Genomic DNA, 21831 nt, shown 5'->3' on the forward strand with positions numbered 1-21831 from the left:
GATGACTGTACTTAATTGTGCCAGTCATATAGCTTAATTGTTGACTCTCCAAATCCTGTTTACCCAATGACTTTTCGGTTGTTGGCTTTTGGTTTGTTGATAACCCTTCGTGCTCTGTTTACCAAATTTCCTTGTTAGCAAGATTATCTTATACCATTTCAGTGAAGCCTTTATCTTTTCCAAGTCTTGAAGGTTTCGCGTTCTTCGCGCCGTTCGAGGTCGTGCAAGCCACCTGAGCAGCTGACCGATCCAAGCCCTTCATGTAACATGATTTGTAATCAACATGTGGTAATGAAATAGAATGTTGCTGTGCAGTTTTGAAAAAAGCTGATGACCAACATGAAAGTGACGTAATAGGTTGTTAACCAACCAGTTTACCATTTCTATCCTTTATCATAAGTTCATCTCTTTTTCAAAATTGTTTGTGGTTTCTTCTGTTCCTTCGATTCAGAAAATTCTCATCATCATCATCAACAATGATGATGATCTTATATCTGGACTCATGGTATCTTTCTTGCTGATCAATATTGTTGGGATGTCATTTCTGAGAAAAGAAGTGCTGCAAAATGTTGTGTAGTCAAGGTAATCGAGTAAGTATAAAACGACTTGATGTCAGATTACAAAATCCATCTTAGCGCTGACATGAATTCCGTATGTCATCTCGTCTAGAACTTCAAATATTGAAAGATCGATCGCAAGGCCTCATTTTCTGGTCTTCTTTACCTCGTTTTGGTCATCATTTTTCTTTTGGTGCTTATTTATAAGTTACATTCGGGTGCAATTTCCAAGTGATCCGTTTGTATGCTTTTACAGACAAACAGATTCATAACTGAATTCTAAAAATCAATCAATTATGTCAAGCCGTTGGCGGGAAAGAAAGGGTATGTTTACTTTACAGTGACTTTGACTTTGACTTTGTTCAAGTGAAATACCACTCGCAAAACCTCTCCACTACCCCACTACTCCCTTTTCAATAACCCTTTGTATGATTTGACCCGGTACGGATCGGGGCGGATGAGTAGCTTCCAAATCAGATCTGAGCTTCTCATATCCTCTCACCCCGATCCCACAGCTTTCACTTCAATATGACTTCATACTTTGTCAATCCGAATTTTATTTGATCATCCGGCTGACTCTTGATCTCTTGATGCAATCCAATTATTCCAGGACAGTACGTTTCAGCGGGTGAACTGCAGTAAGTCATATTTTGTAGCCTATCCTTACATACTACATTCAGAAGCTTACCGTCACTCTTCCTATGTGTGCTTCCTCCTTTGCCACCACATTTTCTCCAACTTTCAGAGCTCGTGGGAAAGCCCTTTTGACACCGGTACCAAGATATTGTCAAGCTTGGGTTCAAGTCTCACCTCATTCGAGCTACAAGGTTCTTAAATGGGTTCGACGTGATCATTCCACTCGCCCAACAACTAACCAATCGGCCCAAAACAACCAAACCTCAGCTCCTTGCTGTATCAATGATCCCAACACTATTGATGGCTCAAGCAATGAAGCGAATGTCCTGGAGGACGATGATGATGGTGGAGGATCAGAGAGGAATGGTGATTCTCCTGTTGCAGGTGCCAGCCCATCTAGGTTATCTAAATTAGGCCAAAAGACCTCTCGAGCCATAGGCGCAGAAACTGAAGGCACTGGAGGACAACTTGCAGGACTAGAAACTGGTCATATTGCTGGAGAAATCAAGATGGATGAAGACAAGGAGGAAGATAGAAGTGTGAGTGGTACACAGGATCATTCAGTTCCAGTTGCTCCAACACCTTCAGATCCACAAGTGGCATCTGGGAAATTGCCTTTACCCAAATCACAAGCCAACAAAGAATCAAGACTCAAAGAGATTGATATGGAAGAGCAGTCTTACAATGACGTGATTGACGATCAACCATATGAGAACAAGGGTGCTGATGTGATAATGTGTGAAGGTGATGAAGTCTCAGGGCAGGCCCAATGGACTGGAAAAAATGTATCAAAGATTGGTTTAGATCATGCACTTGGTCTTGAAAAGCCTCTTGATGGTGAGGAGAACTTTAATTGAACTTCTCTCTTGTTTTTTGCTAGCTATCCTAACGGCTTGATTGCTCTAGGCTCTGTCATGCCTAGCCCCCCTACTGAGCCTCCAGTACTATCCTTGCTTCCATCAATTGTGCCAAATGGACATTCAATTGTTGAAGAAACTGAGCATTCTAAAGCTCCAAAATCATCTCAATCATATGATCATTCATTACCTCTTGATTCACTCCAACCTTGGGAGATCTCTGATCCAATGGAGGCGGCTACTCCTCAAAACCAAGAAGCTATTCCAAATGAACCATGGCATCAGAGTGAGGCTGCTGAACTGTCAGAATCTCATACCACCATCAGCTCAGGAACCATAGAGGTCACCAGGAAAGACTTGGAATTTTCTCCTATCCCCGGCCTTGGTATTGTTGATCATGAAGGATCTTTAACAAACTCGGGGTCACAGCCCATAACTGAGGAAACCTAGAACACTACACAATCATCTGCGGTGACACTTGTCTCACAGTCTTTGAAACTGGTACCAACTGAAAGAAACCATGACAGCCCTTCTGTACCAAGGATGGATAATGATGGAATGCTAGTGATGGATGATGATGGAGTACTGGTGAGTGACAATGATAAAGCCCCAATAAACTCATGAGCAAGTGCATACTCCTACTATAGTTCCATCAACAGCAAAAATGGATGGATGGGTCTGAGTGATAAGCTCATCTTTTATTGGGTTCAGAAGGGATTGAGAAAGTTGAAGTTTATCTCTCTGGTTTGTTGTGTGGTTTTTTCTCTTGATCCCTTGGTTTGATACAATGTTGTTTTTACATCATTAAGGGTACTCAAAGTAAGTATGTACGTGTACATACTTTTTGCTACATACTTTTTTTGGCGGGGAAGACAAGGCCAAAACTATCTTTTTTTCTTTGTCCCCGCCAAAAAAGTATGTAGCAAAAAGTATGTAGCACTACATACTTTACTTTGAGTACCCTTATTAACTCAAGCTGTTAGAAGGTTCTTTAAAAGTGTAAAATGGTTTTCTTTTTTATGTATACATACAAATGTTGTTAGGTAGGTGTGTTTGTATGCAATTTTGAATTTAAGTAGATTTTGTTTCTTTAAGTGGAATGGGGGAGAACAAATGGGATTTGTTATGCGGTTTTATAAGTAGATTTGGCTTAGATCAATGGATCTTGATTGGCATTGACTTGATTTATGAAAATGAGTTTCCTCTGAAAGGTAAAGACTACTTTCAATTAAAATTCTGTATATTGTTAGTTGAGATTCTTGACTTTGTAGTTTCTTCAAAAGAAGGATCTTATGATATGTTGTAGCATACGGATTTCTGAACAGAAAATCAATTGGCTTGATTGGATAGACTTATCAGTTGAAGAGCCATACAGTACAGCTGGTTTTGAAAGATTTTAAGTGCCAATCACTGCTGGCTTAAGCCGTATTTAGTCAGATCTGAGACAAGGTGTTACAGTCATTTTCAAAAAGCTTGCCAAAATTTGGGGAGCATCCGGAATCTGGATTATCGATGGGAATCCCCACAAGATAATTCCCATCAGGCTGTACAGTCACACGTATAGGCATAGATGTATTTTATATATCCTTGTAGCCGGAAGGACCGGCCTCGAATTGCTGCGCGCTATCCTCGTAGCCCCGATCATCAGACCTTTTGCAACCCATAACCTACAATGCACGCGTATACCCATTTTTTTCCGTTTCCTCCTTCTTCTTTTTTTTCCTCAAGCAAATTTTTTCATAGTCCCAAGTGAAACACGCCCGATTTGGGAGTACCCTTCGAAAACCTTTCTCTGCCGACGATGCCCCCATCACATTCAACACATTCACCATCCTTTTCGATCCTTCTCGCCACTCGACAACCACCCGCGTATCCCTGCATCGACGACTGTTATGGTTGGAAATCCGTACATAGGCACCAAATACCGGCGCCTGCCTTCATATCCCATTATCCCTCAACCGGCTTACGGAAAGCCTGTGGGTCTTGCATGCCCAGAGTGCCCCCCATCAAGCAACGCATCTCTAGTTTATTCTTCAAAAGAAGACGATACCAAGGACACCCTCAACGTCAACGTGGGTACTCCAGTCCCCCCTGATCCGATTTCCTCCCAATCGACAATTTCCACTGACTAGTATTCCTCACATCACTAGTGCCCTAGTGTGAAGCACTTTTGCCGAACATTCAAGCTCAACCAGCTTCGACACGAGATCGCTTTGATCAACGCCGGCGGAACCTACCCAATCCCTTTCGATGCCTCTGCCCACGGGCCTCCAGTCAACGCTAAGGGAATGACCTTGGCACCTCGAATCAGCCCGAAGAAGTCGACCCAGTCGAAAGCATCTAATCGAACCACTCCTGCCATCGACTGCGCCCGGCCACAAGTTGGTCCAACTGCCAAGTGCCACAAGAAGACCGGACATGCTGGATGTGTCTCCATTTTCTGCAAATCTGTAAGTGTGTGTAATCGATGGTTCCCGCGACATAAACTCACTATGTTTGAGGGTAGTGTTGCCAAGAATTCACTGCCCCAGATGTTTGTTACGTCCACCGTGTTAAGGAACCACCCGCGACTCCTTCCCAGGTACCCAATGTGTCCACAACGCCAGCCCTTCCACGTCGTGCACCACCTGTGAATGCACCTGCACCAAAACGCCCCAAACTCATCCCAGCTCAGTGTGCCCAATATGTCCGACGAGTTGGACATATCCTGTCGGACGATGAGGAATTACTTTTGGAATCATCTGCGACCAAACAGTCAACAACCCCTGCCGTCGACCCATTAAAGGTGGTGAGCATTCACCTCGTGACCATGGTAAGTCTTATTATGGTTCCCAATGCTCGCTCTAACGGTCTTCGCTGACATGATGTTACAGGCTTCCCAGACTCCAGTGATCTCTCACCTATTCAACGACTGGCCTGTCGCCATCTTGAAAGACAACCAGAGCCTCCTCCGCGCGGCCCAAGCTGCAGCGGGCCCACAATGGAATAATACTCTGGTTGTATGGGATGAAGCCATCAGAAATTGGGTACGTTTATCCGTGATTCCAATGGTGACCCACATCAATATTGATTTTGATCTCGTGAGATCATTCACCAGCGCGAGATTGGGGTCACTCTGCCTCATACTTACACCACAACCTCCAGAAACCTTGTGGTTTGCTTACCTCACCAGCGTGCAGCACTCACCCTCGAACTCCAAGACATCCTTGAAGGACTATCCTTGGGTAAACCACTCGTGCGGAAACCACCAGTTCAATCGAGCTCCCCCATCATCAAACTCGAACCGATAACTCCAGGCCCAGTCCCACAACAACCACAACCGTCATCGTCTGTCCTACGTGGTTCAAGACAAAATCCCATCAGCCTTGAGGAGTCGGACTCGGAAATTGAACTTCCTCGACCAGAAACTTCCACTAGCCAACAGGCGATCCCTTCTACCCCGGAGTCCGACACACAAGTGTGTGAAATTATGATGTTTGCAAATGATAAAAATCACTCACTGACCACCGAAATGCTACTACTGGGTTATAGGTGGACGTCAAGCCCTGCATCGATGCAGACTTCCTGCCTCGCTCTGGTGCGCGCGCCGCCTTACGAGTATGGCCCGGTGCCGATGTTCTACTCTCCTCCCTTCTATCTTGGATCCTTAAAGCGGGGAACCCTCCACGCCGTAAAGCTCGTATGAAGCTTTGGAAGAAGCTTTATGGGAAGGACTATCTACTTGCCAATTCAACCGTCTACCGCTACGCGTCTTGGGTCGATTTAGTTGGTTACAAACGGATGTATCAATGGTCGCAAGAATGGCCAGAGCAAGGCGTAATCAACAAATACGACCTCACCGTGGCTCAAAGTAGACCCTTTTTTCAGAAGGAGTACGACGTCGTTTCTTTCAAGCGCAAGAATACTGCAGGAGTTGAAAATGAAGAAGCATCAGGAGAAGAACAAGACGAACAAAGCGAAGAAGAAGAAGAAGAAGACGAGTAAGTTGCAGTCAGTCAAATTTGAAAACGACATGGCGACACCAACTTCGTCACTCAACAAGTCACCGTCGGGCCTGCCACGCTGTTGCAAAGGGTCCATTGTAGCCTACCATAGATTCCTCATTTCATTAATCAGTGTTTGTTTTCAGTTCCTTGAGTAGTTAACAACGTGCAATTCATTCAGTAATGCCATCCGCCAAACGCCTGACCATTTCTTTCCAGCAAGGTTTATCAGTTGGTATAAAAACGGAGGTGTCGCTCCGCTTGTGCTCGTTACTCCCCTCAACATCATCCATTCATTGACTTTCCCCCCTCCATCGGCACCTTGGTCAAACCAAACCATTCCCCTTTACACATTTTCTTTGCATTCGACTGTTCTTTGCCATCGATTTGCCATTTTGCTCGCCTCTTTCCATTGGTTATACCCGCCCGTTTGATTGCTTTTGAGTTTGTGGCCTGGCCTCTTTCCACTTCATCTTACTCCGTCTCCGTTCACAGTCTACAAGCGGGGAAAAAACACAAACATGAGTCTGTACTCCACTGTAGGATTCTGTAAGTTTCCTCCCTATCTAAGATAGAAGGTCCGAATGTTTCATTGGCTGAAATCTTTTAACAGTGTCACCAAAGGAAGTACTTAGTGATTCCGAGAATTTTGGTTGGAACGCTCTGCCATTCGACGACCCACAAGTGGTTCAAACTGATGTCGGCGACCGCGATCATGTCTTTGGGCTAGTACGACGCGAAGATGTACCAACTACAGCATCAGACGCACTTCGATTTCAGTGGGGTTGTAAAGCAGTTAACGTTACTGTAGACCGCGCCGTGCTCCATCAATGGGACGGTCGAACGACTCACTCAGCCGTGTACGCCAACTCCATTCCTATGGAGGTTACTGCATTGGCCCCTTGGGCAAACAGCATCCATGATCACCTGCGCTTTGCACAAGTGTTAGCTCACGCTGCCTGCCTCCTCAACAAATTCGACCCAGTGGTCCGTCAGCATGTCTTGTTAAGTCATGAAGAATCTGAGACTCTTGACCATTTACAGGTGAGTCAATAAACACGGTCTCTGTCTCTTCACGTACCAATAACAACTGACTGACCACTATGCCTCTTGGTGTGACACATTAGATTGTACCAAACTTAGTTTTGCGCAAGATGATCCGTACCAAGCAGCTTGGAGCCAAGTTGATAAGCTTCTTCAACTTGCGTCAAACATTGCATGGTGCTGTTCCAAAATACATCACCTCCGACTGCGAGTTTGCCCCCAGGCACCATATTGACTCTTTCTTTGGCCGTCTTTTTGAATGTTTTACCCACTGGACCTATGAATATCACGGTCGACAAGCGTTACTTTGTGGGTTCCGTGGGGTGGAATCTACTATAACTGATGTCACCATGATGGATAATACGTACGTACTATCAATTTTTATTATGTTTTTCAGAATACTCACCAAAATATTCCTTCTTGCAGTCGTCCTTGGTTCCTGCAAAACCCCTACACCGGAGGATTACAGCTATTCGCATCAACTCACGTTTGTGGCCATATGTGTCGTGATATAGGGTTAACAACACCACCTCCCTATTACCCGGTGGGAGCCCCTCCAGTAGACCCTCAAGAAGATTGAACCTTTGGAGGAAATAACTTCCATGGTAGCAGCTCATTTCTTCCTTTTTTTGGTGACCTAGTATCTATGTTTCATATCTAGGTCACAATCTTTCACATGTTGACTATCTTTGTGTAAATGTGTAAATGAATTTTTTTTAGCTTTATCCATTTATTCATTTGGAATAAATTTGTTTGATTTGTCCAATTTTATTCTTTCTTTGATGTATATGATTGCCACTGTAAACATACAATCAGTTTTGGATTTTTGCAATGAATTCAGGCCATGATGTGTGTTTTGTGTTTATTAACAAATAAAGATATGTTAGACAATGTAATGTCTAATATGTGCTAAATAGTTTGCAACAGGAGCAAAAATTATTTGTCAGGGCATACTTCAAGTTGTATAAAGGCTATCGATGATCCCCAGGAACAACACCAGTGTGGACTTAGACAAGCTAGGCTCCAGATTTCCTGCTGATGGAAACATGTACTTATCTGGGAGTCGAACCCAGGCACGCATCTCAAATGTTCCTCTTAGTCAAGAGCATAAACCGTACACTATGACCACATGTTATTACCAAAAAACGTCCACCGCCTCATGGTGACCTACACCCACGTAGGTCTGTTTACATCGCTGTACTACTCACTCACAACCTACGGGATTAAGTTATGAGTGAGTGTACTTGAGTATTTATGAACTCAAGTACACTCGAGTTCAACACAATTATAATAACAAAGCACCAACACATTTCGACAATCCTCATGACCTTACAAGAAAAACTTTTGGAGGGCGCGCTCTAAAATAAACTCCTTAACTTCTGTTTGTTCTACTTACAACTTGCCCAGGCCAATAAATTTCACATCGGAACGACAAGCCAATGCATCACTAAGCCAATCATTGCGGTACTCCACCATCTCTTCAAGGAAAAATTCGTAGTGGGTGGCTTGCATATTTCGACACATGGATGCGAAGCCACCGTACCAGATATTACCCAATTCGCCCGCGGAGGCATTAAAGACCCAAGATCCGTTTTCTTGTATGTCTGGAAAAAGCTTGGGATCGGTGTACATTTGGCAGAATTCATCACCCTGCGCGTGAGCCCGATGGTGGAAAGGGTCCACGGGAATGATGGTGTTGGCAAAAGGGGTGGGATCAATGTCTCCGTTGTGAATCACTCGAAGTAAGGTGCAGGCGTTGTCGTAAAAGATCACCTCGGGCAGGCCGTTGGGGAACGTGTCGACCAGGTAGTCCTAGAAGTGAGATCATCAGCAAAAAAACCCTTTTACCTTAGTTCAAGATGGCCTCAACGCTTACCCTCAGAGCGCTTGGTGCCTCCGAATTGTAGAACGTTTGCCTAGCCAAGAAGATCCCGCAGGTCCCGACGACAGTTTGATCATTATGAGTCCGACTGCGACTCAGACACGCCGCACCTTTGGGCTTTGCTGTGCCACCATCTCGGGCAGCCTCATGTGCACGATCAGCTTCGTCAGCTTGATAAATCATTTCCAAATCGATAATTTCCAACGTGTCGGGGTTGAGATGAACAGACGGGTCTGATGGTAGATTCGAACCTGGTCGATTGAGCATTGATTTCAGGGTAAATGCCTTCTTCTTGCGAATATCAAAGTCTTGCATCGCTTGTACATGAGCCGGGTTCGAACAAGTCTTCGAATTGTCTGCAGCAAGCGCTGTGCATGGTTGCGCTTCACACCAGCCTTCCAATTTCTTCGCGTGCTCTTCGCAAAATCGAGAAGTTACCTTGGGGAGTGGATTGAGGCACGGTCCATTGGGTGGCGGTGCACCAGCTCGATGAGCCAGATCTTCGAGCTGAACTGAGGACACAGTGCAACGCCAATGACCGATGGTTAGTCCATCGGTCACAACCGCGCGTATCCCTGGATGAATGAAACGGTCAATGTAAGGCTACATCCGTGATCAATGTGCTATGAATGCGATCAGTTACAGTACCTAGAGTCGCCTTGCGCCCTTCGTGAACCACTTCGGTGGTTTTGAAACACAGTGAACAAAAGTGGCCACGGTATTTCGACCCGTGATTTGCCACATGATGTAGCTCCCGGGCCATTGCTGGTGACAAACGATTGTCTTGGGTCCCCTGCGCAACGACCGATACCACAGCTCCGCGGCGGTTGTATCGGCGCAGCAAGCTGAACAGATCGAGAGCATCGCGAGTGAATTCTTCTGACATTTTGTGAGATATAATTTGGGCCGCGGAGTGAGTTGGTACGAGTTGATCCTTCCAGTACGTCAAGTTGAAAAGATTAACTATATTGAAGTGGGATGTACTTGATCAGGAGGAAATGTCAGCAAAAGGTAATCTATGCAAGGTTATTTCATCGAATTCAACTGACTGCCCAAGCATCTGGGATTGGCGAAATGACTGTGCGAGTCGATGAGTCATAGCAAAGTGGCAATGCACCTGGTAGTGCAGTGGGTCCGCACCCTGATCCGGAGTATAGTAAAACCTTTTTTTTTTGGAGGTATAATACGATGGTCGGTAATACGTCTTACAATCTTTGCCCACCGAGCGATGTATGGTCAGTGTATATTTGAGACTGGTGAGCTTGGCGCAGGTGGCAGAACTTACCGAGGCAAGCCCAGGTATGGAACTCGGCAGAGTGAATGCCATCCAGATCGTAGAGATAGCCATCGATGCGGGGTCGTTGGTGAAGGCTGTGCCCCGAGCGTCGATTGCAATTGAAGCAAGTCGAGGTGGGAGGTATTAGGTATACTTCGTGTACCTTTGTCGTCAGTCGCGGGTGGAGGCCATGGTTTCGAATGAGGGCTCCTGGGTTAAGATGGGCGAAAGGGAGCATAGGAAAAGTGAGATTCCATAAATCGTTGTAATTGCTAAGCGCAAGCTGGAGCTGCAACGCAAGCTGCAGAAAGGGGAGCATTCGTGTGTCTTGCGAGTTGAACTGTAAGGCTTTGTCGGCGCGGTGGTACACCTCGGTGGCAAGAGTGACGAATTTGACAAGGTGAGTCACTGTCAGACGCGACGCCAGTTGCGGGTGATGTTGGCTGAGCCGAGTGGCGAAATCGACTAGGAGCATAATGTGTTTCGACAGAGAGTGAAATGCGAGAGGTGTTTGTTAAAGGTTGAGATGAAATGGATGGTTTGTTGGGAATGGGTGTAAGCCAAAGAGTTGATAAGGGATAAGGAATACGTAATGGCGATGGTCGAAGAAGGACTAAGGTCGGATGGTCAGATTTTGAATAAGGTTGGTGAAAGGAAATAAGGGTGGTGAAAGGATACATTCGGTGAAGAGGGCAGTGGCGCGGCGTGTCGTGGTGTGTATCGACAACTCTGTGGTCAGCATATACCCATGAATGTTGGACGCTACAAGCTCGGCCTACTCACGTGGGCCGCAGTTCAGGAAGGAAGGTACACCACGGAGTGGTTTCTGAGCAGAAAAAGCGTCGGTGCCGTCTGAGCGTCGTCGGGGTCGTGAAATGGCCGGAGAATCGCCTGAAAATGGCCTTTCACAGGCCTGAAAATGGTCGGTGAGAGCGGGCTACATACCGGCTATAGTCCGAATGAGTACCGCTGGTAGTCGGACTGCAGCCGGTCTGCGTAGTTAATTTGCAAAAGGGCGGGCGAACGTCTGTTAGGTGGCTGCCGCCCGCCTTGATACCGCCCGCAGGCGAGCATCAGTCGAGCTGGCGATTTGATCGCCGGTCCGGCTTTAACCAAATCCGCCACCAATAATCGATATTACCACTTCTTTCTCGATCGCACGGCCGCGGAATTCAACAATCAACATCGATTTCGACGTCAAATCAATACAATTGCATTAATCAAATCCTTAATCAATTGTTTGAAACTTGGGATACCAAGTCCAAGTATTGCTTTCAAATCGAGATTTTGGTTAGTTTTTTTTGCTTGATTGTTTGTCAAAGCTTCAAAACCTCAACTGACTTTGTATCTTTGTTGATCCACCTTTGACTTAGTGGTATCAATCTGTTACCTTTGAGTTAGTAAGTCCCATTCAAATCATTCCCTTGCTTTCATTGATTTGACTTGATACAAACCTGATCTGTTGTTTCTTTTGATAAATATCAGTCTTATATTACAATCTTTTAGATCAAATTATATCAGTTGAAGAAGTGCATGAGATCAATTGTAGTGTCAAATTTAAAATAGTTTTATATTACAATATCATCCTATATAAATTTATATATACTGAATAAAAGAAGTGCATTTTTTAAATTGGAAAAAGACAAAGATCCTCATCTGAGGGTATAAGATATACAGTGTCAATCCAAAGTAGAAATCATAATAAAATATTGATACAGTTTTAAAATTGAAGATCAAAAACTCAATAAGTTGATGTGAGGTTCAAGATAAAATACAACATTTAAGAAGAGAGTTCTTGATTGATAGCATTTTAAATTTATTGATAAAGCTGGTTATTAAAAAATGGCTCAGAATGTTCCAAAGCTACCACGTTGTAAGTTATTTGAACCTTCAATGCTTATCAACCCATTGCTGATTCTGATTTCATACTGTAGTTTTTGAATCAGTATCCTCAAATCCGGCTGTACCACTCTATAAGTGCAATGCATGTCAGAGCCGAAATATAGTCAATTATGAACGACATTCCAATTCTGAACCACATAAAATAAATGTCGAGAGATTGTTGGCCAAAGAGGCTGATAATGAAGAACTACTTGCTCCACTTTCACACGCGCCAGCTCTATCTCCTTCAAACAACCAATGGCCTGAAGATGCTATGGAAACGGATGACGAATCAGATCACCTTGGCGATTCAATTTTAGATGTCTTAGAACTTTTAGGACCAATCCTGTCCGATGATGACAATTCTTCAAACTCTGGGTCCGAAACTGAACAAAGACAGTTATTATTTCAAGCGCTCGAGATGTTGGATCAAGAAGACTTGGGCGAAGAAGAAGATGATGCTGTTTACGAAGCAATGCTTGATTCTGAGTTAGCTGAAGCAAAGAAAGAAGAGAGTAAAGGTTGGTTTCCTTTCAAAAAGAAAGAGGTAAGTGAACTTGATTTCTTTCTCCAAAAACTATTAGTTTTTCTATCTAATTTTTTTCCGCTTTTCATTCCAGCATTTCATCGCAATTCTTATCATTGGAACAACACGAAACCTATTGTCCCGGTCACAGTATCACCGCATCCGTTCAATTTTGCGAATCTGCTCGGTCTACCTCCCCGAATGGGGGGTGCTTCGAGCGTTGAAGAAGCAATTGAAAGAAAGATTTGGTTTATCAGTTGTTCAGCGCCGAAGTCCTTTGGGTACTCCTCTCTTTGGACTGAAAATTGAAGATATAATCCGACGAGTGAGTTTCATTTATAATTACTTGAGTATTCATGGCAAGTTAATCAAAGAATATCATTTATTCCAGGATTTGGCGAACCCATTCATCAGTCCACATATTGTCACCATACCCGAACAGACCGCAGGAACTAATATTCCGGTCACATGTCTTTCTCAATCCAACAAATGGCTCAAAGAATTCGACCGAGAAATTCGAGCTCAAATGATTGAATCTCCAATCGGTCACATCTACATCTACGAGATCTATCAGCTGCGCTCTGGGCATTTGGTGGTTCCGACTCACCTCTTTCAACAAGACGGAAAGTTCTTTGCTAAATGTCTTCAAGCAAAAATTATTCCTCGAGATGATAATTACAATGAAGTTGCAGTTCATATTCCTGAGGAGCCTGATTTTGATTCACCTTTATTACTCACCATTGACATTAATAAATTATCAAAACACTTTGATAAAATCATGATAGAAGGATTAGGTTTACTAAAAGATTTCCTCAAAGATAAATTCATACGTGAGCATATTAAATTTACAACTGATCAGCCGGATTCTTTGTGCTAACACAGTCTTTTCGCATTAACAGAGTCCAAAGGCGAAAACTTTATTACCCTGCCCTTAATCAACCCTTGGCGATCTAAAGCCGATGGGAAGATAATCAAACATATTCCACTTACTTTATACTCCGATGATACGTCCGGAAATGTATCAAAGAAATGGAATAAGCATATGAGCTTATTTTTCACTTTGTCGGGTTTACCGCCGGAAATGACAAATCAAGAATATAATATTCATTTTTTAGCGACTTCAAATAGGGCAAGTGCACTCGAACTTTTTGATAATGTAGTAGATGAATTAAAGTGCGTAATTTAATATCCAAAATTCAAAGCTTAAGAATCAAGCTGACTTTGTTTATTATAGCCATCTGAGCGAAGTGGGCTTTGAAGCGTTTGACTACGCATCAGGAAAGGATGTGGTAGCCATGGTCGTAGTTCTATGTCATCTAGGAGATTCGCCGATGCATGCGGAGATCACTAATACAACAAACCCAGCCATAACTCTCACACCATGTAGAGTATGCCCACTTCAAGTTGATACCATGGGAAAAAAGAAGGCAGTAACATTTATACGTCAATTTGTTGGACTAGATTCGAATTTTGAACATGTGAGTGGGCTCAGATCTTATATGTAAAGAATTGGATCTGATTTTTGCTTCTTTAATTTCGTGTTTGCAGAGTATTTCTCCCAAGCGTGACTGGGACGAGACACGCTCAAGAACTGTTCAGATCTGGAAAGCTGCGCAAAAGCCGAACTCAAAGACGACTGTGGAACAGATGGGTCGGAAGTTTGGTATTTGTGATTCAACATGTGATCATTTTATTCAAAAAGTTCGAGTAGCTTATCAATCACAACCTCGTCATGAGGTTGAAGAGATATGTCGGAAACTCAACGATGAACTCGGAGATCACCTTTTCAATCCAATGCTTCGGCTCAAAGGTAAGTAGAATTTTTGTTCTTTCTCTGAATTTTTTGAAGAACAGCACTAACATTCAATTGGTCAGGTTTTGATGGTAAATGCTGATACTCCGGTTGAGATCCTTCATGTGGTTTTACTTGGAAATGCAAAGGAATTATTCCGCGATACAATGAAAGAGTTAGGTGCGATGAAGCCCGGTTCTGCGAAATATAACGAATCTTCAGCGCGCTGGCATGCTTTCAACATTAAAGGTCTCAACATTTCTCCGATCCAACCTAACACATTGATTCAATATAATCAAAGTCTTGTGGGTAAAGAATTTCAAACGGTTTTACAGACTGTTCCTTTTGTCTTGTTTGGCCATCTTTCTCAGGAAAAACGACGCCTATGGACATCACTTTGCCTTCTTTCGTCTTATGTGTTTCAAGCAAAAATCACCAATATGGACTCTTATCTCGACGAATTACAATCCCATATTGAAATCTTTCTCAAAAATCTAATTGGAATCACAGCGCAATGGGTGAACAAACCGAAATTCCACATGCTGACGCACTTACCTGGATCAATCCGACGTCTTGGACCTGCACCTTTATTTGCTACACAAAAATTTGAATCTTTCAACGGGGTCCTACGATATGCTTCAATTCATTCTAGTCATCAAAGTCCTGGAAGTGATATAGCCAATACTTTCAACAATTGGGAACTATTGAAGATGTTGACGTCAAGAAGCCCGTTTTATGATCGAGAACTTGATGAGATGGTCACTGCAGGACCGGAATTGAATTCAAAATTTCCTGATCACTCTCAGATTCAACACGCTCTGGGGTGTGACTTAACATCAAATCAACGTCCGGAATTTATTGCTGGTAGTGAGTCCATCATCATATTTGATCACATCTTTTCAATTCATGTTTTTTTCCCAAACTGACATCACATTCTGTAATAAGAAAAATTGCAAAAAAACTCTGAATCTGCTATTCCGTCTTATTTATCAAACTTACAAACTCAACACTCGTGGCAAGAAATTGTAAGTCTGACATTACTCAACAAACAAAAGGTTGAAAATAGCGACTTTGTTCTGGTAAGTTTTTTCATAGACTATCTAAGCTGTACAGCTTTACGTTCTGAACCAAGATTAAAATATAGATCAAAGATACCAGCAATATTGGTCAAGTTCAATCAATTTGGAAACCGGCAGACCAATCAGCTTCAAGAAGTTTGTTCTTGGTCAAAAAGTGCAGCCGCAATCGAATTATACCATTCTATGGAATGCGAGAAATTGTCATTAAAGAAGATCTTGTATGGATGAAAGCATCAGTAAGCTCTTTGAAAATGACTCTTTAATACATGCGGCTGACATTTCTTGGTCTTTATAAACTATCCAGGAAATTGATTGCATTATCAATGTACAACACAACTGCCGTGAGGCTTCGTGCTCTGTGACTGATAGCCACCAGAAAAGAGTCGAGAGAATCCTAGTGTCACAATCAAACTACTATATCAACCATAATCCACTTAACTCTTACATCATCAATGCAGGTGCATTATACTCAGCCGAAGCCCATCGAAAGGTATCTGCACTTATCATCTCGAAGGTAACTCCGGAACAGTGGAAAGAAGCAATTGACAAGGGGTTAGACGTTTGGGAATCCAAACCACCTCCACATTCCACCAAAAGCAGGAAGAAAAAAAACACCAATTGAATCTCATGTTTATTTTGTCATGTTTTGTTTATCAATTGAGACTCATTGATTTTTTATTTTTCTTCTTTTGTAGTTTTGTTTTCTAAAGTTTTTTTTTGTTATCATCACATCATTGTGAATGAAGTACATCACATGTGCAAGTTATATGTTGAATTATATCAATGAAAGTTTCAAAACTGTTTGTAAAAGTTTATTGGAGGATGAAAAAAACATCTAAAATGTGAGAAAAAATTCAATTTTTATTGAATCGAGAACATTTTTTACAAGGTAAAGTTTTACAACAGCTGGATCAAGTCGAGGCCAGCGGGCTTTCAAATGGCCTCGACCGGGGCAAATAAAACAACTTCAGATCTCTCGAAATCTGAGGACTGAAGCTGTTTACCACGTTCACTCTTCCCCTTCGATCGACCATGCCTCCTCGCAATAAAAAGCCCAACACGAAACCGTCTTCTCAATCGACTTCAAAACCTTCTCAATCGACTTCCAACACTTTAAAAACAATTTGACAACCGTCACAATCAAGTCAAAAACCATCACAATCAACTCAAAAACAGTTGACTCAAAAGCTTTCACAATCTACCAAAGCTCCTTCACAATCAAATCCTAACCTGACAAAACAATTCATTGAAACAATCAACAAATCTCTCATCTCTCAAAACCCTGCCCTCGAAGACCATCCACAAAACTCGCAACTCAAAAACAAATCAAACAGCAAAGGTCGAAAACGATCTCGATCTCGATCTCGATCTCGTTCACCTTCACCATCTCGATCACTGTCTCATGCTCGTTCTCGATCACCGTCTCATGCTCGTTCTCCTCCTTCTCGATCACCATCTCTTCTGTATTGTGATGAAGATGAAGATGAAAATGAAAATGAATCAAATAAAAACAAAATCAATCAAGATGAAGATGAAGATGAAAATGAAAATGAATCAAATGAAAATGAGTTTGGATTTGAAAATGAAAATGGAAATGAATCAAATGAAAATGAGTTTGGATTTGAAAATGAAAACGAAAACAAAATTGAATCAAATGAAAATGAAATTGACATCGAAAACGAAGATGAAGATGAGGCAAATGGCGATTCCAAATCACATCAACGCAGTCATTCAGCCAGTCCATTCACACTTGCAGCTGATGGAATGCCTGGCCTCGATGAAAGCCATATTGAAATGGGAAGCTGGTTGTCACATGTGAGTTTTTTTTATTAATCTAATATAGTGGTATTGATCAATTTCTATCTTAAATTTTAGTGCGATACTCCAGCCGACCACGCCATTAATCTTGGATTGTTTCTATCCAAGATACATCAAGATGTTCTTGACGGTCAAGCCAGTATCCGTGATGAACTCATGGACAGAATCGACACCATCAAAGACAATATTTCAAATGATGTTATTGAGAGAGTTCAAGAGCATTTGGATTCCGGTGAGGTAAGAAATGATTCATCTACCTCTCATCGTGTGTCTGGCACAAACTCGAGTTTACCTTGGAAACCAAAGGAGCCAATCAAGGAAAGTAATTCTTCTGATCACACACTCTTACATTGGTGCATTCTTTCTTATCACAATCCGATTTTTGTTTTCTTTCAATCAAATAGAAATTAACCTTTCAATTAGGTTGTCAACACGTCATCGACTCAAGTATTGAAGCCTACACCGCTATTATCAGGAAGCCAAACAAGACAATCATCGAGAACTCACTTTTTAGGAAGATCAAGGTGAGTGTCAAAGTTCTCTTCCCCAATACTTACTGATTAATTTTTCTTCCCCAACACAGAAGTCAATCCTTCAACAGGGGCTTCCGTGGTGTACCGAGCAACTTCCACCCAAGCCTAATGGAATCGCTCTCACATCCGACACTCAGACCTTGGCAACCATGATCAAGGAAAAGGCAAAGCATGCCCGAGAAAACTTACACACTGTAGTAAGTCTTATTCATCCTTATATGATCTAGTCATTGAACGACAAGTCTCTCATTTGTAATTCAATTATTTTGGCCAGCTATTGACAGGTATTAAACCTGATCGTGGCTGTGAGCGATGTACAAGGTCAATACCTGACCTTCATACGCTTGTTGGATTGGTCAGTATCTTTGTATTGCTATATACACAAGGAAGAAACTACTGAAATGTTTCTATTTCAGATCGTTCACGTTGATAACGGGGTAGGTGAATCAAGATCGAGCGATGAAATTTGGGATAATACTGACATGATATCCTGTACCCGTTATGCATACCTTGTAAGTTTTTCATATGCACATTTATATTATCATGAAGCTCATACAAAATGACCTTTCTTTCCTCTACTTACAGCGGCGTGAATGCCTGCGAATATACCATCCAAATAAAGCCACTTCCACAATATGGACAGAAGTGGACAATCAATTGGAGTACCTACGTTCAAAAGGGCGCCCATATACAACTTGGTGAGTTTTTCTGAATTTTCTGGAAGATTAAGATTTGATGAAGATATTTAATTTACAAAATTACGATAGCTTTTACAATATTCTCTATCAACAAGACCGCAAGAGATTTGACAAAGGAACTGTCATGTACGACAACATCCCACTGGCCGATCGATCATTCAAAATGCCCTCAGATGACGAGATTCAGGCTGAGATACCAAAGTTGCAATCACGTAAAACAAACAAGAAAGCAAACAAGAAGACACCTAACAAAAACTGATCATGTTTATCTCGTGATCTCATCATATGAAAGTTTTATTATTACATTTATATTATACTTCCTTTATTAGTTTTTTCATTCTGTCGTATGTTTACAATTTATAATCTTATATTACAATTTATAATCTTATATTAAATTTATAATCTTATATTAAATTTGTTTTTTTGATACAATGCACGTAATTGAATCAATTTGGTCTTCATCAATTGGCTGATGAACCGCCTACTGATTGAGTTTCACGTCTGTAAGCCGCCTCACCGGCCCTTTTCTGAGTCTCCGACCTGCCTACGAGTGGTCTTGAAGACGCCTCGGACATTTTTTGGACACTCTTCACACCGTCTTGAGACGGCACGCTGGCCGTAAATAGCTATCCTATCTGCAGACGGCCTGGTATATCTCGTCTTCAGTCAACCTGCAGGCAGGCTGCAGGTGGTATTTGAAAGGCCGTCTGCATACGGTGGGACCAGCGCCTAACTGCAGGCGGTCAGTGACTATATAAAAAAAGGCCCGTCTGCAGACGGCCTCCGTCCCAGTCTGCAGATGGGCCGGAGCACTCCGTGGTGTAGACATGTGGTTTGATCCAAAGTCAGGATACAAGCATGGGCCTAACGCTCCTGTATGTGTTTCAGATCCACTCCCAGGTCCCCTGTGGGAAATCGGGGGGAAATCCCACGCAAAATCCGGATTCCGGGTGTACCCGAAATTTGCCCGCAAAACTCGAGCAATTTGGCGGTGAATTAGCGGCAAGCTTTTTGAAAACGACTGTAATAAAAACAGCTTATTTTCCAGGCTCCGGGCTTACCGCCTGCGAGGGTGTTTGGGGGTCTTTGTCCTCCGGCGCCGAGTTGCACTACAACACAAACTATGCTGTACATCTGGACCAAATCATGGACCATATTGCGTATGTCTGCCAAATCATTCCCGTGTTCCAAACTTTGCATAGGATTTGACTCTTAAAGGTTTGGACCCCTGTGGAACTCCATTTGTCATTTGGCACTCGATTCATACATATCAATTACTCACCACAGCAAAAGATTGAATTATAGTTTTGGTGTAATCATCAAAGAAAAGACTTTTCTCTTGTGAAGTTATGATTCCTTTTGTTTCAAAGCGTCCGTTGCTGAGTCTGAGTTTTGCTTGATCATCAGACCTGACCTTTTTGCGGCTGGCTCTTGGGCACGATTACTTACAACGTCATCCGCGATTGAAGAACAGAACGGATCGTCATGACTATCATCGGCCTTGGAAAGCGATACCCTTGATGGGTTTTCCTTGTGGTGCATTGATATGTATACCCAGTATCGGCACGGAAGGACATACATACGGGTTTGGCGATCGACCCCACCGATCGACCCCCCGCATTATTCTAAAGCTGCCCGCTCGGGGCTTCCCTGCGAAGATTTGTTCTGTTTATGGAAATGACAACGCTGTGAAAAGGGTTCTCCCAGTCAGGCAAATGTGGTTGCAGTATCACCTGCTTGACCTTGCATATTTGGAGTTTGGGCTTACATAAACATATATATACAACCAGTCACTCTTTAAACAAGCCCCCTATTTTGCCCGAGTCAAGTTTCCCAGGTTAAGTTTTCGTTGAATAAATACACACTTTGACTAATCATCTCCGACGCTTCAAATATTACGCCATCGAAACAAGACGTCTTGACGATTACGCTGTTGTTGGCTGCGATAAACATACCCGTATCTTGCGTAGGCAGCTCACCACTCGAACAAATCTTTTCTAGCGGCAATTCTTATAACCCCTTTGAAATGGATGACCCAGTCAAGGAGGTCAGAACAATTGCTCAGTTATCTGCTTTCTAAATTTACTATCTTGTTATCACATCATGACTAGATTTGAATCAAAAACTGATCTCGCTTTCTTTATTATAGATTGAAGACGTTGTTCGTTCCATTACAGAACCTTATGAAGCAAGTGTCATTGCAGACAACATTGAGAAGTTCGTTCGATTTTTTCGCATCTCGCTAGCGATGTAGCTGACAGCGGATGATGTGTTCCAATCTTAGGTACTTCACTCGCGATGCCCAGATTTTTCACCCATTTATCAATCAGCCATACAGCAAAGACAATGGAAGGGAGGATTTGAAGGGGATATACAAGATACTGTACGTACACAGACCGCCATATTGGCATTGCTGTGCTGGATAACTGATAGACATCATCTATGGCAAGATAGTCGGGTCCAAACTATCGACAATAAGATCGACTTCCACGCTGTTATGTTCAATGAGGACAAGACTCAGGGTACCATTGGTGGGTGTCTACTCACACCGATAAATGTTTGGAAATGCTCTTTTAGCTAATCGTACTCCACATGATGAAACTGGGTGCTTCAGAATTGACCGAACATGTCTGCATGAGAATGAACCCGTTGTCTCGATTGAGACCCTCTCGGGCGTCGGTGCGATTCCTCGTGCGCATTGACCTGAAGAAATGCGAGGACGGAAAGTATCGCATCTATAGGTCAGTAAAAGTCATTCCATGAGTCTTGAAATGTTAATTCTGATGATTCTCTGTAATCAACAGGCAAGAAGATAATTTTCCCTCCGATCTTACACAGTCAGGCTTTGCTGCAGCCATTCCTGGCATGGGAACTTTGAATACGATAATCAAGAGCACAGCTGGATATGCAACAGCCAAGTTAGGAAGATTTTTTCTAGCTTATGGTTGGTTTGGTCCATGAAAGCTTTTGATAAACTATCTCACTGCCCCAACGTTAACACTTCAACTATCATCAAGACAATCTTTTCTATTTTGATCACACGGAGTTTTGATTATTTGATGGTGCCAGAGGTACCATTTTCCCACCTCCTCACATTCAGCAAAGGTGTCACTTTTCTTAGCCATTCGCATAACAATTGTTTGCGTCTTCATCATACACTACATAGATTTCTTGGTCAATCTTCATATCAATACGTGTTGTCAATCCAATCACAAGAAAAAGAGCTCTATGAGAACCTGGACAGCGCTTATGAAGCCTGAAACTGTCCC

The 21831-nt window shown here is 42.7% G+C and overlaps 6 protein-coding genes across 6 annotated transcripts; 5 read left to right on the top strand and 1 right to left on the bottom strand.

Annotated features, from left to right (window-relative positions):
- Window positions 1–853: 853 nt before the first annotated feature.
- Window positions 854–2500, top strand: MELLADRAFT_59437 (uncharacterized protein; the record flags this gene model as incomplete). The annotated part of the gene is made up of 4 exons (XM_007404888.1): window positions 854–881; window positions 1035–1171; window positions 1238–2030; window positions 2100–2500. The coding sequence occupies 4 exons, from the start codon at window positions 854–856 to the stop codon at window positions 2498–2500; spliced, it is 1359 nt and encodes a 452-aa protein (XP_007404950.1).
- Window positions 2501–3942: 1442 nt separating this feature from the next.
- On the top strand, window positions 3943–7657 carry MELLADRAFT_90786 (uncharacterized protein; the record flags this gene model as incomplete). Its single annotated transcript, XM_007404889.1, has 11 exons — window positions 3943–4122; window positions 4201–4500; window positions 4557–4862; window positions 4924–5076; window positions 5136–5507; window positions 5582–6030; window positions 6215–6282; window positions 6529–6582; window positions 6647–7077; window positions 7161–7441; window positions 7504–7657. The coding sequence occupies 11 exons, from the start codon at window positions 3943–3945 to the stop codon at window positions 7655–7657; spliced, it is 2748 nt and encodes a 915-aa protein (XP_007404951.1).
- An 812-nt stretch (window positions 7658–8469) lies between these two features.
- MELLADRAFT_90787 (uncharacterized protein) lies at window positions 8470–10710 on the bottom strand (the record flags this gene model as incomplete). Its single annotated transcript, XM_007405361.1, has 5 exons — window positions 8470–8889; window positions 8954–9534; window positions 9608–9893; window positions 10009–10163; window positions 10245–10710. 5 exons carry the CDS (start codon window positions 10708–10710, stop codon window positions 8470–8472), a joined length of 1908 nt encoding a protein of 635 aa, XP_007405423.1.
- A 1367-nt stretch (window positions 10711–12077) lies between these two features.
- MELLADRAFT_102190 (uncharacterized protein) lies at window positions 12078–16473 on the top strand (the record flags this gene model as incomplete). The annotated part of the gene is made up of 4 exons (XM_007404890.1): window positions 12078–12108; window positions 12170–12637; window positions 15530–15667; window positions 16403–16473. 4 exons carry the CDS (start codon window positions 12078–12080, stop codon window positions 16471–16473), a joined length of 708 nt encoding a protein of 235 aa, XP_007404952.1.
- Window positions 16474–17277: 804 nt separating this feature from the next.
- On the top strand, window positions 17278–18821 carry MELLADRAFT_59440 (uncharacterized protein; the record flags this gene model as incomplete). The annotated part of the gene is made up of 7 exons (XM_007404891.1): window positions 17278–17328; window positions 17389–17568; window positions 17736–17855; window positions 17933–18061; window positions 18149–18376; window positions 18450–18562; window positions 18632–18821. 7 exons carry the CDS (start codon window positions 17278–17280, stop codon window positions 18819–18821), a joined length of 1011 nt encoding a protein of 336 aa, XP_007404953.1.
- Window positions 18822–20379: 1558 nt separating this feature from the next.
- On the top strand, window positions 20380–21523 carry MELLADRAFT_76617 (uncharacterized protein; the record flags this gene model as incomplete). Its single annotated transcript, XM_007404892.1, has 6 exons — window positions 20380–20609; window positions 20712–20779; window positions 20847–20945; window positions 21017–21093; window positions 21177–21303; window positions 21367–21523. The coding sequence occupies 6 exons, from the start codon at window positions 20589–20591 to the stop codon at window positions 21521–21523; spliced, it is 549 nt and encodes a 182-aa protein (XP_007404954.1).
- Window positions 21524–21831: the final 308 nt, after the last annotated feature.

This window comes from Melampsora larici-populina (assembly GCF_000204055.1).
Source record: "Melampsora larici-populina 98AG31 unplaced genomic scaffold MELLAscaffold_3, whole genome shotgun sequence".
In the NCBI taxonomy this organism is placed as follows: domain Eukaryota; kingdom Fungi; phylum Basidiomycota; class Pucciniomycetes; order Pucciniales; family Melampsoraceae; genus Melampsora; species Melampsora laricis-populina.